At 41.0% G+C, this 15,147-nt stretch overlaps 2 protein-coding genes across 2 annotated transcripts in view; one reads left to right on the top strand and one right to left on the bottom strand.

Annotated features, from left to right (window-relative positions):
• LOC125297355 (zinc finger protein 501-like) overlaps window positions 1-15,147 on the top strand; it is a gene marked incomplete in the record, with an annotated part of 28,059 nt that overhangs the window by 2,952 nt on the left and 9,960 nt on the right.
• LOC125297338 (zinc finger protein OZF-like) lies at window positions 6,283-13,547 on the bottom strand. Its single transcript, XM_048247655.1, is given in 3 exon segments — window positions 6,283-8,350; window positions 8,476-8,751; window positions 13,292-13,547. Coding segments are annotated over 2 exon segments (1,464 nt in total). The 5' UTR covers window positions 8,738-8,751; window positions 13,292-13,547; the 3' UTR covers window positions 6,283-7,148.

The raw sequence follows: 15,147 nt of genomic DNA, 5'->3' as shown, positions 1-15,147 counted from the left end.
ACAAAAATACCGAATTCAACTTTGCGCGGGTGAATAACGAGTATTACGCCATGTGCTGGTGACCCAAAATACAGCCCTAAGAGTCCAGATCAACGAGCACAGGAGCGCCATCTACAGGAGATGCACAAAGTCACCAGAGGTTGTTATAGGCCAGTGGTTCTCAAACTGGGGGTCGCTAAAAATATTGGAGGGGTCGCAAAATTATTTGCAGTCTGCAAGTCATTTTTGTAAAGGTTTTTTGTCAAAGGCTACAATTGACATAATGCCTTTGACGTTGACATAACCTACCTATGAGAGAAGACATTTTCTGCCTCTGCTTCCAATGCCCATCTCACAACATTTCGAAACAAACTCTGCCGGTTAGAAGGGGGTCGCGGTGCCTCTTCACGTTTTTATTAACAAAAGCACAACGTGTAAGCATTAGAACACAACGGACCGTGTCTGGCCCAGAACTTGAAGAGGCAGAACCAATCACTATATCCCCAGGGGGTCCGACCCCCCGGGCCGCCAACCACCAGTGTGCCCGGGGTTATACATAGCTGATTGACAGCCAGTCGCTACAATACAATAAAACTAAATTGCATTAACACAAAGTGCAATGCGTGACGTCGTTAGGTAGGCTATGGACATTCGGGGCCGTAGCTATATTTCTCTCCAATAAATATGTTCCAGTCAGATGTGTTCAAAAGGTATATTGTACAGCAACACACAACAACACAACGCATAAGCTAAACAAACAAACACCCACAAAAGCAGTCAGCAGTCAATAATAATAAGGCGGGTCCTCCCTGTGGAGGCGACAGGCCAGGGGTATTGGCTGAAAAAGGTTCTTCAGTCAAAAAAGACCTCTTCTTTAGCATAAGGCCACACAGACACAATAATATGATTCTTCATATGATATGGTGAACCTCCTGAGACCCTGCGTCCTCGTATGAGGACATAACATTTAGGCTTTGCAGGACTTTCTACTTCAATATTCTGAATACATTTCTGTTGCCCTCATATCATGACAGTTATTTGTACCAGTTAGTGATAATAAAAGCACATTACACTATATTGGGAAAAACAAGATGGCGTCGATATCAACCTACATGTTTTATCAATGGGCATGACAATTGTCGTTATGGTAAAGTGCCATTGTAATTTATGGGGTTGGAACTTGTTTATTCATGCTTATTACCAGTTCTAGTATGATATGGCATACATTTCACATTTATTTTTCATTGTAACACATCAGGAAGCTTTTATCTTTTATGTCCTCATTTGAGGACATCGGGACTTAAAATGTGTGCCTCCCAGAGTTTCCGCTAGAAAAAAATGGTGCCGGTCAAAGTGACCGGCAGAGGTTTTGTTTTGTGTGTGTGTGTAGTGAGGAGTGGGTTGTGTGTGTTGGTAGGGTGTGTAGTGAGGAGTGTGTTGTGTGTGTGTGTGTGTTGGTAGGGTGTGTAGTGAGGAGTGTGTTGTGTGTGTGTGTGTGTGTTGGTAGGGTGTGTAGTGAGGAGTGTGTGTGTATAGTGAGGAGTGTGTTCTGTGTGTGTGTAGTGAGGAGTGTGGGTGTTCTCATGTTCTCCCCTCACCTGTTGCACATATCTGGTGTGTGTGTGTTGATTTCGTGTACGTGTGTGTTTGTGTTGACATGGTGTGTGTGTGTGTAGGTAGGGTGTGTAGGAGTGTGTTTGTTTGTGTTGATGTGGTGTGTGTGTGTGTGTGTTCTCATGTTCTCTCTTCTCTTGTCTGCAGATGCCTGTGATCTCACACTGGACCCAAACACATCAAGCAGACGTCTCTCTCTCTCTGAGGGGAACAGAAAGGTGACATGTGTGAGTGAGCAGCAGCCGTATCCTGAACACCCAGAGAGATTTGACTCCACATTGTATCCTCAGGTGTTGTGTAGAGAGGGTCTGACTGGACGCTGCTACTGGGAGGCTGAATGGAGTGGAGATGATGGAGCTGAGGTATATATGGCCTATACACACTGCCATACCTGCCCCCTCCTCCCGCTCCAGAACAGTAGGAGTTTACCTGGACTGGCCGGCCGGCACTCTGTCCTTCTACAGCGTCTCCACTGATACACTCACACACCTGCACACGTTCCACTCCATATTCACTGAGCCCCTCTATCCAGGGTTTTGGGTTTATTATTATGGCTCCTCAGTGTCCCTGCGCAAGATCTCATGAGCTCGTCCTCCAACAGCACGTCCACATGTCACCCTTTCTCTCTACTCCCCCTCTCTTCTCTTCCACTCTGTCCGTCTCTCATTCCCCTCCCTTCCTCTCTACCTCTCTGTCTCTACTCCCTCTTTTCCTCCCGCTCTCCTCCACTCTGTCTCTGTTCTCTTTTCCCCTCTTCCACTCCTCTTTCATTCGCTCTGTCCTCCCTTTCCCCGTCACCCTTTCTCTCTATCCTCATTCTCTACTCCCCCTCCCTTCTCTCTACAGCATCGGATTTGTGTGTGTGTGGGGGGGTTTGTTTAACACTGCTGTCTATTTAATCAACTGCTAAAGTTCAGACTTCATCAAATCAAGACATTGCAACATTCCGCCAGAGAGGGTTCAAGCGGAGCGAGAGGCGCAAACGTTCAACAATTTCCGCATTCGATTATTGCAAGGGGGAGGGGGGGAAATCCCCCTTTATGCAGACCAGAGTAAGCCCTTGCTGCACTAATGTCAATGGAGACTTGTGGAATTTTACCAATAAATTGGTCATTTTGTCTTTCTGGATTTGTTGAGGGTTTTTTGGAAAATAGTGTCATAATCTGTAAGTGTTTGGGATCATTTCAAGCCTAATAGTGTAATTTTTTTAGTGTTGGATTTGTAATAAAATAACTTAATATTAGACCATGCTGCTGCCAGTTACTGTCCGGTTGTTATCATGCTAGCTAGCCTCTTAGCTAAGGTAACATTTTAAACGGAGAAGTGTAATTTCTTTGAAATGACAACTAGCTGAATAACACTACTGACATTAGTTAAAGTGGATAGTTTATACTCAAGCGAATTTGCAACAGTATATTAAGTTTAAGCGAAGTCCTTCAACTACTAGTCACTTGTTAGCGCATAGCTGTATTGCCATAGCTACTACCATCCACTTGTATAGCATTTTAAGCTAGCGTTAGCTAGCTAGCTCGGTTCACATGACTAATTAAATTATTCATATCATGTCCTTAAGAATGATTCATTGGTATCATACATGATTATGGACAATAATACTGTGAACACAATTATGTTTATCTGTTGTTATTGCTTATTAAGGTTTTGCACCTACGTCATAATGTCATGTGACCGTTTGTTTACAACTGGAGTGGTAGGCAAGAATGGTAGGCAAGGCACTGCAGAGAGTGGTAGGCAAGCCTACAACAGTCGGGTTGCATAGGCTACACATAGTTACAAATAGCTTCAAAATTGAATTTTAAATTTCAAATTTTAATATCAAATATTGACCGGGATGCCGACCACTTGTGTAGGCCCTAACAGTTGGTTTTACAATAAGAAGCAAAAAAAGGTGACGAACGACCGTTTAGCCTACCTATCCTCGTGGTTGTGGAGGATGATCGATTAGCAGCTGTGAAGTCTTTTATTCTCAAGATAGCCTAATGGTGTAGCCTACTGTCTACTGAGACGTAGGCTAAAATACAACTTTCTACAGTCATCCAAAAATGAATTGCCAGAGACAGGCTATGAAGGGAAAAAGTGCAGCATTTTAAACATGGCAAGATTATTTTTACCGAACAGTTTGTTCTAATTTGTCTCGTGAAATTAGTGCTTGTGGACATCAATCACCTATCTTCTGTCCTTCTATTTCAAGTTATCATGTGTGTCATTTGATTATATAATCACAACAAATGCTAATAAATGAAAACAGAATAGGCTTTTTGTGCTATAGGCTAACGTTACAGGTCACTTAGGCTAACTCCCGTATGTCAAAATAAACTGATTTGATCCTAATAGTTTAGCGATCACACACAACAACTTAACACAGCAACCTCAACCACTGTTGAACCTAGGCTACTGCTTCAGTCATGTAAGAAATAAGCAGTTTATGAATTATCTTTACCCGTTTAATCAAGTCCACATGACCAAAATAACAACATATTTAAAGGCTGAGCTAGCATAACAGCCTAATATAGGCGATGCTGCAATGGATAACTAATAAAAAGTTTCACACAATTAATGAACTTTATCATTCACATTCTGAGTTGTTCTGGGTGGTTATATATCCATGCAGATCGTCTTGGAATAAGCCATCGCTGTTATATGATATAATATGTTACAGGATTCATGACTAACGCCATTAATGTTATGATGCTGACTGACGCTGGCTATAACAGTAGCTTCTAGGCTACCGTTTTAAAGTCTGCTGAGTCTACTGCCTACCAAAACCTGTCGCTGTTCAGTTGAAGTTAAATTATCAAATATTGTTTGATTTTGTGTCAGCTTTCAGAAGGAAGACATGTTCCTTTCTGGTCAAATTTTACAGCTTCTAAGAAAGGCTATCGTCTTCGTGTAAACAGAGTTTTGAACAGAGAAAAAAAGTTAGGCTACCATTAGGCTACATGCAGGTTCTCCGATACAGATCAATGCACCAAATCAGGGCGATTTTAGCGAAACAACGTTCCTGTGACAGGCTATCAAATATTGAACAATGGGATAACGTTTCATCATCACCTTTATTGATGCCTGAAATGTTGACAATGCTGAAATACAGAGATGTAGCCTACTGAGAGGCAGCTGCAGACAACGATGTTCAATGGGTTCAACTTGTCCCTTGCCTACCAGCTGGATGTAAACAAAGCTATAGAACCTAGAATACATCACATGAAAAACGTTATTTAAGAGAGAAAGTTTATTTAGTGACGTAGGGTGACACTCCCACTTATTCAGACCGGAACTGTCCCGTTTTGCTCCCATAGTAACGAATTACGTTGCTCAATCTTGCTAGTAATCAAGGATCTTTGATTCCGCAGTAACCATGTAACCGTAGCAACATCCATTGTGTTGCTTGACCTGTGGCCCTGGAAGTTGAGCAGGGCTTGTTACTATGGCAATAGCTCCAGGCCATAGACTGTAGAAAAAAAATGCAGGAACACCAGTCACACACTCCTGTTCATACACAGGTGTAATGTATGTGTCTATTCAATTATATAATTACCGTTTTGCTGAAACTAAACAAATGCTGATATTGCTTTCTTTATATTATGCTCTTCTCCTAAAATGAACGTGTGGATCATGAGAATGTTTCAACAACAATAATATGATGTATTCTGTTCTCCCTAAAGTTTAGTTATTTGCTGAATTTCTTTGAAAAATGAATTGCTGATCTGAGGTGTCAGTGTTTCTATACGTGTTGGCATAAAAAAAACATGCTTGTTTTTCTGACTTAAAAGTCAGGAACACATTTTATTTACATATTTTAAGCTTAAATGTCTAAATAAAGATTCTGAAAGGAGATGTGATGAACCTGTTGTCATTTATTTTGTTTCATTGTTTTCTATGCCATAACAAAACAGAATAGTCTATGTGATGTTTATTTAGTGATTTTTTTCCCTTTTCTTCAAACTTCCTTTTTCTGTAGTTGGCCATGGCATGCATTAACCACCAAGGTCATCTCTATTCAGTGCAACACTACTAGATTAGTGTATTGCAGTAGTATAATAACTAGGGCTGTCAAAATAACACATTAATTTCGATTAATTAATTAAAGAAATATTAAGGCATTAAAAAAATATATGTAACGCTGATTAATCACATTTCGTGGTGACATTTGACACAGTGCAGGTTAGTAACTGAAGGAGGCAAACGAGAAAGCGCTGCTTTGAATGAAACGTTTAGCCTATGTTTTAAAAAGAACGCCCAGACTAATCCTGTTGAAAGGGCATCAATCTACTATTTCTGCAGTAAGGAATTCCCGTCGCCTACCATGGGAGTTCGTCAAGTCTGAAGTATAACCAGAGAGTGTTTAATAGGTAGCCGGGCTCAGCTGGTATTAATCTGGATGTACGAGTTAGCACACCTCTTGATGATGATAATGCTAGCTGCCAGCCATGTCAGTTACTGCTAACGTAACCTATTGTTTGCTTCATAGACTATATATATATAGAACTATATATACACTACTATATATACACTCTAAACTATATATACAGTCTGTCTATATACAGTCTGTGGTCTACAGCATGCCAGCAGAGCTCCTTAACCACTATGCTCTATCCCACCAGTGACCAATCAGAGAACAGTTTATGTTGTGTTTTTAGTGAATTGTGAATATTTAATATGTGCATCATTTTATCAACAAACATTGTATAGTCTGTAATCATATCAGCATTCAAACACTAACTTTAAAACAAGCTGCACACATAAGACATCCTAAAATAAGTCAAACTCTTATTAAATTCAGTCAAATGATTTTACGAGAAAGTGCTAGGTAAGTGTCTTTATACAAAAAAGAATACCGCCTAATGTGTAACACCGGCGAAATTGATCCCAGGATCTTTTTCTGCATAAAAACACAACTAATAAGCTGTGGATACAGTATTTTTTGTTGATCAATCACTACAGAGCTTGCCCAGTATGCTATAGCCCCAATTCACAAACAGTGGATCAGCTAAGGGCGGTGAGCCAAACGCTTCCCAGATAGCATTTTTTAACCAGTAATATTGTTTACCAGACATATCTTCAGTTCAGATTGCAGGCAATTACAATTACGAAAATCTTCAGCTGGACACCCAAACCTGACTCAGCCAGTAGTTAGGGGACCACCAGTGACCAATCAGAGAACAGTTTATGTTGTGTTTTAGTGAATTGTGATTATTTAATATTTGCATAATTTTATCAACAAACATTGTATAGTCCGGTTTGGTCGGGTTTTTTGCTTCACCCAACACGGGGTGACTCTCAGTTCAGCGGAGTTCTGTCCAATGAAAAAACGAAGGAAGAAACAGAAATCGTAACATTAAGGGCCGAACACATTGCGCAGGTTGCTCTTGAATGAAGTAACGTCCCAAAGATTTTTGTTGTGCTTGCTGCCGGGCTCCGCGCAAAATAGGAATGACTTAAATCGTTCCGTGCTGTCAAAGTTCAATATTCTCCTCTGTGAATACTTTGGTGTTCCCATAGGACTCACATACGACTGAAGGCCTTTCCACATCAGAGCACTAAAATGACATGTGGATCCTCTGGTGTTTCTTTAGATTGTGTCCATTCCTAAAGGCCTTTCCACAGTCAGAGCACCGACACGGCTTTTCTCCTGTGTGGGTGCGCTGATGAATGGTCATCTCGGTCCTAGTTTTGAAACTCTTCCCACATGTAGAACACTGATACGGCTTTTCTCCTGTGTGGATCCTCTGGTGTATCTTTAGATGGGACCTTTGACTAAAGGCCTTTCCACAGTCAGAGCACCGATACGGCTTTTCTCCTGTGTGGACCTTCTGATGAGTGTTCACATCGCTCCTAGTTTTGAAACTCTTACCACATGTAGTACACTGATACGGCTTTTCTCCTGTGTGGATCCTCTGGTGTGCCTTTAGATCGGACCTATAAATAAAGGCCTTTCCACAGTCGGGGCATTGATACGGCTTTTCTCCTGTGTGGGTATTCTGGTGTTCCTTTAGACTAAACCTTTGATTAAAGGCCTTTCCATAGTCAGAGCACTGGTACGGCTTTTCTCCTGTATGCATGCGCTGATGCTTAGTCACCAATTGCCTAGTCCTGAAACTCATTCCACATGCAGAGCACTGAAACGGCTTTTCTCCTGTGTGGATTCTCTGGTGCTCCTGCAGACCAGCGTTATGATTAAAGGACTTACCACAGTCAGAGCACTGATGTGGCTTTTCTCATGTATGAATGCGCTGATGGATGGTGACCTTTGTCCTAGTCCTGAAACTCATTCCACATGTAGTGCACTGAAACGGCTTTTCTCCTGTGTGGATCCTCTGGTGTGCCTGTAGACATGCTTTTTGACTAAAGGACTTGCCACAGTCAGAGCACTGATACGGCTTTTCTCCTGTGTGAACCATCTGGTGTCGCGTTAGATAAGACCTTTGAGTAAAGGCCTTTCCACAGTCCGAGCACTGATGTGGCTTTTCTCCTGTATGAGTGCGCTGATGGACAGTGACCTTTGACCTAATCCTGAAACTCATCCCACATGTAGTGCACTGATGTGTCTTTTCTCCTGTGTGGATCCTCTGGTGTGCCTTGAGATTATCTTTTCGTCTTAAGGTCTTTCCACAGACAGAGCACTGATACGTCTTTTCTCCTGTGTGGATCGTCATGTGAGACTTGTGTTGAGTCGTCTTCGAGGAGGCCTTTCCCCTCCTGGTAAAATAATGTACCTTTTCCCCAGTATGTCTCATCTCACCTGTGTTGAAGATTTGCAAGAGAAGTAAGAAAAAACATTTTGAAACAATTATAATTAATATCATTGTGCAAATGTTTGTGTTTTAAAAAAATGTCCACAATGTAAACAAGTAATTAGTCACTTACCTTTACAGAAAGAGTCTTTCTGGCATTCTTCTTTTAAATCAGATTCTTCCTCCTGTTTAATTTCCATCACTGGAGACTGTTCTTCTTTGCAGTTGAAGGTCGGTGATGTGTGTGTTTCAGTCTTGCAGTCATAATCCAGTCCGAGGTCTCCTTTTACATCCTGGTCTGCAAACATGTGCTCTTGAAGGAAATCATCAAACTCTTCTTCTTTTATCTCCTTCACTGGCATGAGCAGCGGTGTCGATTCAGTAAATCCTGACATTTCAGACTCTAGTTCTGTTGTGAAACAAATCCAGACAAAAATTACATGAACTGAAGGAATAAAAAGCAAAAAGGTGCAAAAAAAGACAGACTATAGCTGTACTGTTGGTTAAATATAGATATGGTGCATACGTTTAGAGCAGTGTTTCTCAAACTTTTTCAGACGAAAGACCACTTAACCAATAAAAAAGAAACGCACGGACCACCTAGCTAAAAAAAAAAAAAAAAAAATTAGACCTACTTCAACAGTATATTAGCCTACACAAATCGGCCTACTCACTGAATCACCTTGCTTATTGTCTTTGCACTTTGCTTATTGTATCAGAGGATTCATATGATTTAAACTGCCATATCTTACATAGGCAACTCATCTATAGGCCTATCATATATTTTACCATGTCTGCTCACGGACCACTTAGGATAGCTTGCGGACCACCAGTGGTCCCCGGACCACACTTTGAGAAACACTGGTTTAGAGCATCCCCATGACTATCTTTAAACATCCGAGTTCAGAAATCTGACCATTTAATGGTGTTTAATAGCCTGGGTGTTCCAATGCTGCCTTGCGCGCAATTTGATTCATGCTGCTAAGGCAGCCTGGAGACCATGGAGCAAATTTTCGCCTGAGATAGGGAACCAATCACAGAACAGGGGGAAGAGCAAGACGATGATGAACTATGCACAGACACAGACAGCATTTGATAGACATCCGTAGCACCCAATAAACGGATCTGGGCATTTTTTTCAAATACGAGAAAATGAACGTTTGGTTCCCAGCAGACATGTGGACTCGAGTCACATGACTTGGACTCGAGTCAGACTCGAGTCATGATTTTAATGACTTCAGACTTGACTTGATAAAATTCGCATGACTTGCGACTCGACTTGGACTTGAATACTATTCACTTTCGAGACTTGACTCGGACTTTGCCTCTTTGACTTGTGACGACTTGACATGTCTCGAGTCAAAAACTAAATTTCCTGATCGTGGACCAGTCACCCCAGAGATGCTTTCCCTCCGCGAAAAAAAAAAAAAAATAGCGGAGACAAGCGGCCAGTCCAGAGCACAGTTCAGTGCTGCCGCTACCCCCACATGCGTTACGCACTGTGTGTAGGGCACCAAGAGACAGAGAAACGACCAACATTTAGCTAATAACTAGTAACTTTACTGCAAACTGATTTGCACTCTTGTTAGAGAACGTTTACAATGTCAAAATGCACCAACAGCATGTTACATAAAGATGATACTTTTCGAGTCCTCTCCATTAAGATCCAACTTGAACTTATGCTAGCCTACTCCATTTAATTGAGAACCCCATCTAAGCACGCATCGAGAGGAGAGAAAAACGAGTGGCAGGTTCCAGCTGTTTTTTCATTGTTGATGATGATTGATATTTTCTTTTAAATATAAGAAACGTATAAAAGGAAATCATGAAGGCAACAAATACGAGATTAGGGGAAATTGCGGATTTATCCGGTTCTCACTACTGTTATAAACTATGAGATCCAGGTCACTATGACATAGGCTGCACTCACTGTGATTTGGAAAGTGGACAAGAATATGAAGAGTTGTCTTTGCCTTTGTTTAATGGAAATGGTGAGTCTTGAAGGAGGCCTATTCAATAATTTGTTTACATGAAGCACATTGATATGCCGATTGAAACGCATTCCACTCAGCTAGCTAGGTGGCTACTGGCTACCAGGCTCATAATTCACATTTAATTGCAAACAGAAAATGTCAAGCAATCATCATGTCATACATGCATCTATTTACAAAGGAATGAAAGCTGTTTGTGCCAACTTAATATAATGCTTATCATTGTTAATATTGTGCTATTCATGTGGCACAAACAATGTTTGAGTTTGTGGACTAGCCATAGGAATGGAGCTGGTAAAAAAGATCATTATGAGAATGTGTGGACAGTGGCACACAATGGGCTTAAAGTGACAGTGCACCATTTACAAATGAGATAAACAGCATCACATGTGTAGTATTTCTTAAGAAATTAATACTTTAAAACAAAATGACTGTGTCATTATTATCTTTTAAATAATATAAAAGTGTTGACCTTAGCTTCCCTTATGAGTCGCCACTGGCAGACAGACTAATAAATTGTTTGCAGGCAAATCTGTGGCCTAGCGCAGTGAAATGCAATCAGTCAAATTATTACTCATCCTTACAGTGGGCTCCGAAATTTGGAAAAACAATATTTTTATTTGTCATGTAGCTATCCGTTTTGTACAGATTACTCAGGTAAGCACATGTGTATATTGTATGCGCATGCATATATCGTAAAAGATTTCAAGACAGAAACATTTTTTACATACATACATATTTTAATCTGTATTTATAAAAAAAAATTCTGTGGATTAGATGGAAGTGTTAAAATTATGATCGATAGTCTAATAATGCCATTATTAAGTGAAGAGTACCTGATTACTTGTTCAGGACTTGAAAAAGATTGGGACTTGGACTTGGACTCGACTTGGCTTTGATGAGACTTGGACTTGGACTCGACTTACCCTTCTCTGTATTTACTTGGGACTTGACTTGGACTTGAGTGCTAAGACTTGGGACTTACTTGTGACTTGCCAAACAATGACTTGGTCCCACCTCTGGTTCCCAGACCACGTCTCATTGAGAAGTGGTGGCGCTAGCCAGGCTAGGTGTTTAATGCCTTTTTTCTCTGACCCAATAAGTTAATCTAACCAATCAGTGACAGGAGCTTTTGTGATCCAAATTAGAATAATATCAATTGGGCGTGGCCATAGAAGCAGTTGCAGCAAAGTCCACTCGGTGGCCATATTGTAACGCTTTTTGGGCACTTATCGGGCTTCTATTTCAGCAGAAATGTGTGTGCGCAAGGCTTCACGGCACCAACCTTGCTCCAGCGGTGAGATCACAACACATGATTCGCACAATGTCTTCACAACACACCACATGATTGGCTCAATGTATTCACATGTCGATGTTGACGCAGAAAGGGCGGGATATGTGTAGACAACTGCCAAACTAACCCCATGCATTTCTATGGAGGATTTTTTGAGTGTCTTTTGAGAAAGTCTCTGGTTGCAGACACTCCAGAAAGGAGGGGAGATGGGGGTGGTGTGAAAGGTGGGGGGAGAAGGGGGGTTCAAACAAAGGAAGCCCCCCATTTTCTCAGCAGAAATGGCACAAACTGCAGTTGACACAAACAACCACAAGGTGTCACTTTGGAGTTCTGCCACTACTATTTTTGATGCGACTTGACTTACTGCTTCCATGATGCATTTTCCAAGTCAGTAGAACAATCAGAGAAAGCTGAGCCATTACCAAACATATATGATAATACAATAGCGTGAGTTTATATATCTTATACCCTATTGGTCACGGTTACTTATAGATTTGATAGTGTAACGATAAGCGCATGAGACTTTCAGCGGGGGCACGGGAACTTAAACTGATCACGGTAGTTTAAGCTTACACTTGACAAAACATTCTAATATGAAAATGTAGATGCAATTGTTGTAAGATGGTGCAGCTCCTTTAAGAGAGCCCCGTGCGCAGGGATGGAGAGTGAGAAAGCGAGAGGGGATCTGTGTGTTAGAACTTAGATGCGTGTGGAAAAAGTAGAAGTGCTGTTGAGACTGGAGCGAGTCATATTCAAAATAATGCAAAAAATAAATCCGCAGACCAATTATCCTCATTCATTGCAACCGCAGCATGCCTGCTTGCTGACGTTCAAACGAAAAAGATATCAAAGCACCTTTTGCGTTTGAATGTAGCATGAATTTATACCGCCGGTGGGATGCCACTTGTGGTCCGCCGTTGGACCACCATCTCTTTAAATTGAACTTGTCATGAATATTAAGAAAAGTTATTAAAATGATATATGGAGTATAACTGAACAAATGAAAAAGATTTTAGACCGGAAGTGGCAAAATATTGGGCAATTTGTCTGCAACCCGGCAGCAGACTGCCACCAATGAGCAAAATGCCAGCGGACCACCAGCTATGCCCCCAGTGGGCCGACAGTGGTCCGCCAGCCCCTTGCTATCTGGGATATTTCCTAGGTTGTGCATAGAAAAAAAAGAATACTACACATATGCCTCTATAACCCAACTAACTCACGACACACTCATGTATTTTGTTGAGTCATGTGGAAATGAATTGCATCATATTGCCTAGGTTGTACAGAAAAAAAATATATACTACACAGCTACGCATCTGTAACGTAATTAAAACATAGTAAGTAATGCAAACTGCATAAACTGCTCTGGGTTCTGAGAGTTAATGATTAAAATCATGAGCTCCCATTTGTATGAATCGGTGACCGCTAGTTACCCATCTGACATTAACTTGTAACATTGAAAAAGTCCTAGGATTTCATGGCAGCTCCATCCGATGGACGCACCCCCATGCACAACTGCCTAGTCGCGTCTCGCACGTTCCTCGGCGGCGATAAAATGTGTCTTACCCTACATTTTTTAACAGGTTTCTGAAAGAAAATCCCGTTTAGGTTTTGAAAAATGAGTACCCTACATGGAATTGGTGTCTGGGTTTGAAAAGACTTACTTTCCAGTAGATCGCTCTCCTGCTCCCTTTCATTCACTTCAATCTCCACTCTTGTCCGTGGTGTTTCGGGGTAAGTAACGCTGGACTCGTCTGTTTCAGTTTTACAGTGAAGCTCTGCAAAGGGCTTTTCTTCTTCATCTGGACATGCAATCACATGACCATATCCTTCGTCCTTTAAATCTTTTTTCCATCATCACTCTGCAGACAGAGCCAAGGGCGTAGGTTTGGTCTCAGCTTTGGTGGGGACACATCCCCAACTCCTGTTGTCACAATACCATCATTAGTGTTTCAATACCAATACTAAGTAAAGAATCTCAATTTCGATACTTTTGCGATTTTTTTAAAACTTGATTTGGTTTGTGTGATTTGTGAGATCATTCACATCAGTGGCAATCATAGAATTTGATTGACCCTCCACACACACACACACACAAACACAGACATACATAGAAAGTGATGGTCGTCATCAGTGTTGGGCAAGTTACTTCAAAATCGTATTATGTATTACTCATTACTGTCATTTCAAAATAATTTGTTACATTATAATATGTATCTGAATTGTAAGGCATTACACTACTATTGTATTACTTTTGAGTTACTTTCACCAAAATATCTAGAAATATGAATTTGGAATTCTAAATGCAGTTTATTATGCTAAATGCAGCTCATTGCACTTCTAATGGAGGGTGATGTGGTATAACATAATGACTGAGCTAGGCTTAAGGCTAACAACAGTAGAATGCAATAGGCACAGTGATGGCTCATGATGCAATACAACAAACAATCATAGCCAGAATTTTGTTAAAAGCAGACCAAAGGTCAAAGTCTGGTCAATTGTGATAGAAATGCTGTAACTTTAGGCTTAGGCCTACTCATTAAAATTAACAGAGAGCCCACTACCTGTATATTGCAACCCAAAACTTAGACATGTCAAGATTTCTGAAACATGTAATATGTATTTCAAATAGAAAATAGTATTTTGTCATTTTTATTTTATTGGGTTGAAGGAAATGGCTCTGTATTTTGTATCAAAATACTTTATTGGTGTGTATTTTTGTATTTTAAAAATACTGCAAAATACTATTTGAAAAACACTAAAAAAAGTAGATACTACTTAATGAATAATTGGTAATTAGGCAACAATGGTTAATGTTTATCGCAATCAGCTAATGTGAGAACAGCTGTGTTCAACGACATTCACAGCTTTTCAGTGACGGCCTTTGCTGAAGCATCAGCTCTGGTCTGAAGTATAAGTATAAGTATAAATACTCTTTTGATCCCGTGAGGGAAATTTGGTCTCGGCATTTATCCCAATCTGTGAATTAGTGAAACACACTCAGCACACAGTGAACACACAGTGAGGTACCCACTAATCACGGCACAGTGAGCTGCCTGCAACAACAGCGGCGCTCAGGGAGCAGTGAGGGGTTAGCTGCCTTGCTCGAGTAGGGCTGAACGATTTATTGCATTTGCGATAATATCGCGATATGATGAAACGCGATTTTCAAACCGCAAAGGCTGCGATTACGCTTTGTAATATGTGACGTCACCAAAACGCATTTATTGCGCTTGCCGACGCGCCACCGACTCTTCACACCCACCACTGAAGAAGCAAAAAAACGTAAACAAGAGGACCAGCTAACAGTGTCAAGAAAGGTCTGATCAGTAGAGCTACTTTGGTTAAAAATAAACCTCTTCAGTACCTTTTGCTCAAACCTGCCATGTCCCTGGTTCTAGTTCATAATTCCCCTGTGCTGCTACTCTGGCTGGTAACTTCGTTCACTTGTCCAGCTGACGATTAAAAATCCACAACTGTTTAGGCTACACAGCAGCCATTCACCTGTGCACTGGGGACT

This window comes from Alosa alosa, chromosome 7, assembly GCF_017589495.1.
Source record: "Alosa alosa isolate M-15738 ecotype Scorff River chromosome 7, AALO_Geno_1.1, whole genome shotgun sequence".
In the NCBI taxonomy this organism is placed as follows: Eukaryota; Metazoa; Chordata; class Actinopteri; order Clupeiformes; family Clupeidae; genus Alosa; species Alosa alosa.
This window is presented reverse-complemented; position numbering and strand designations above follow the sequence as displayed.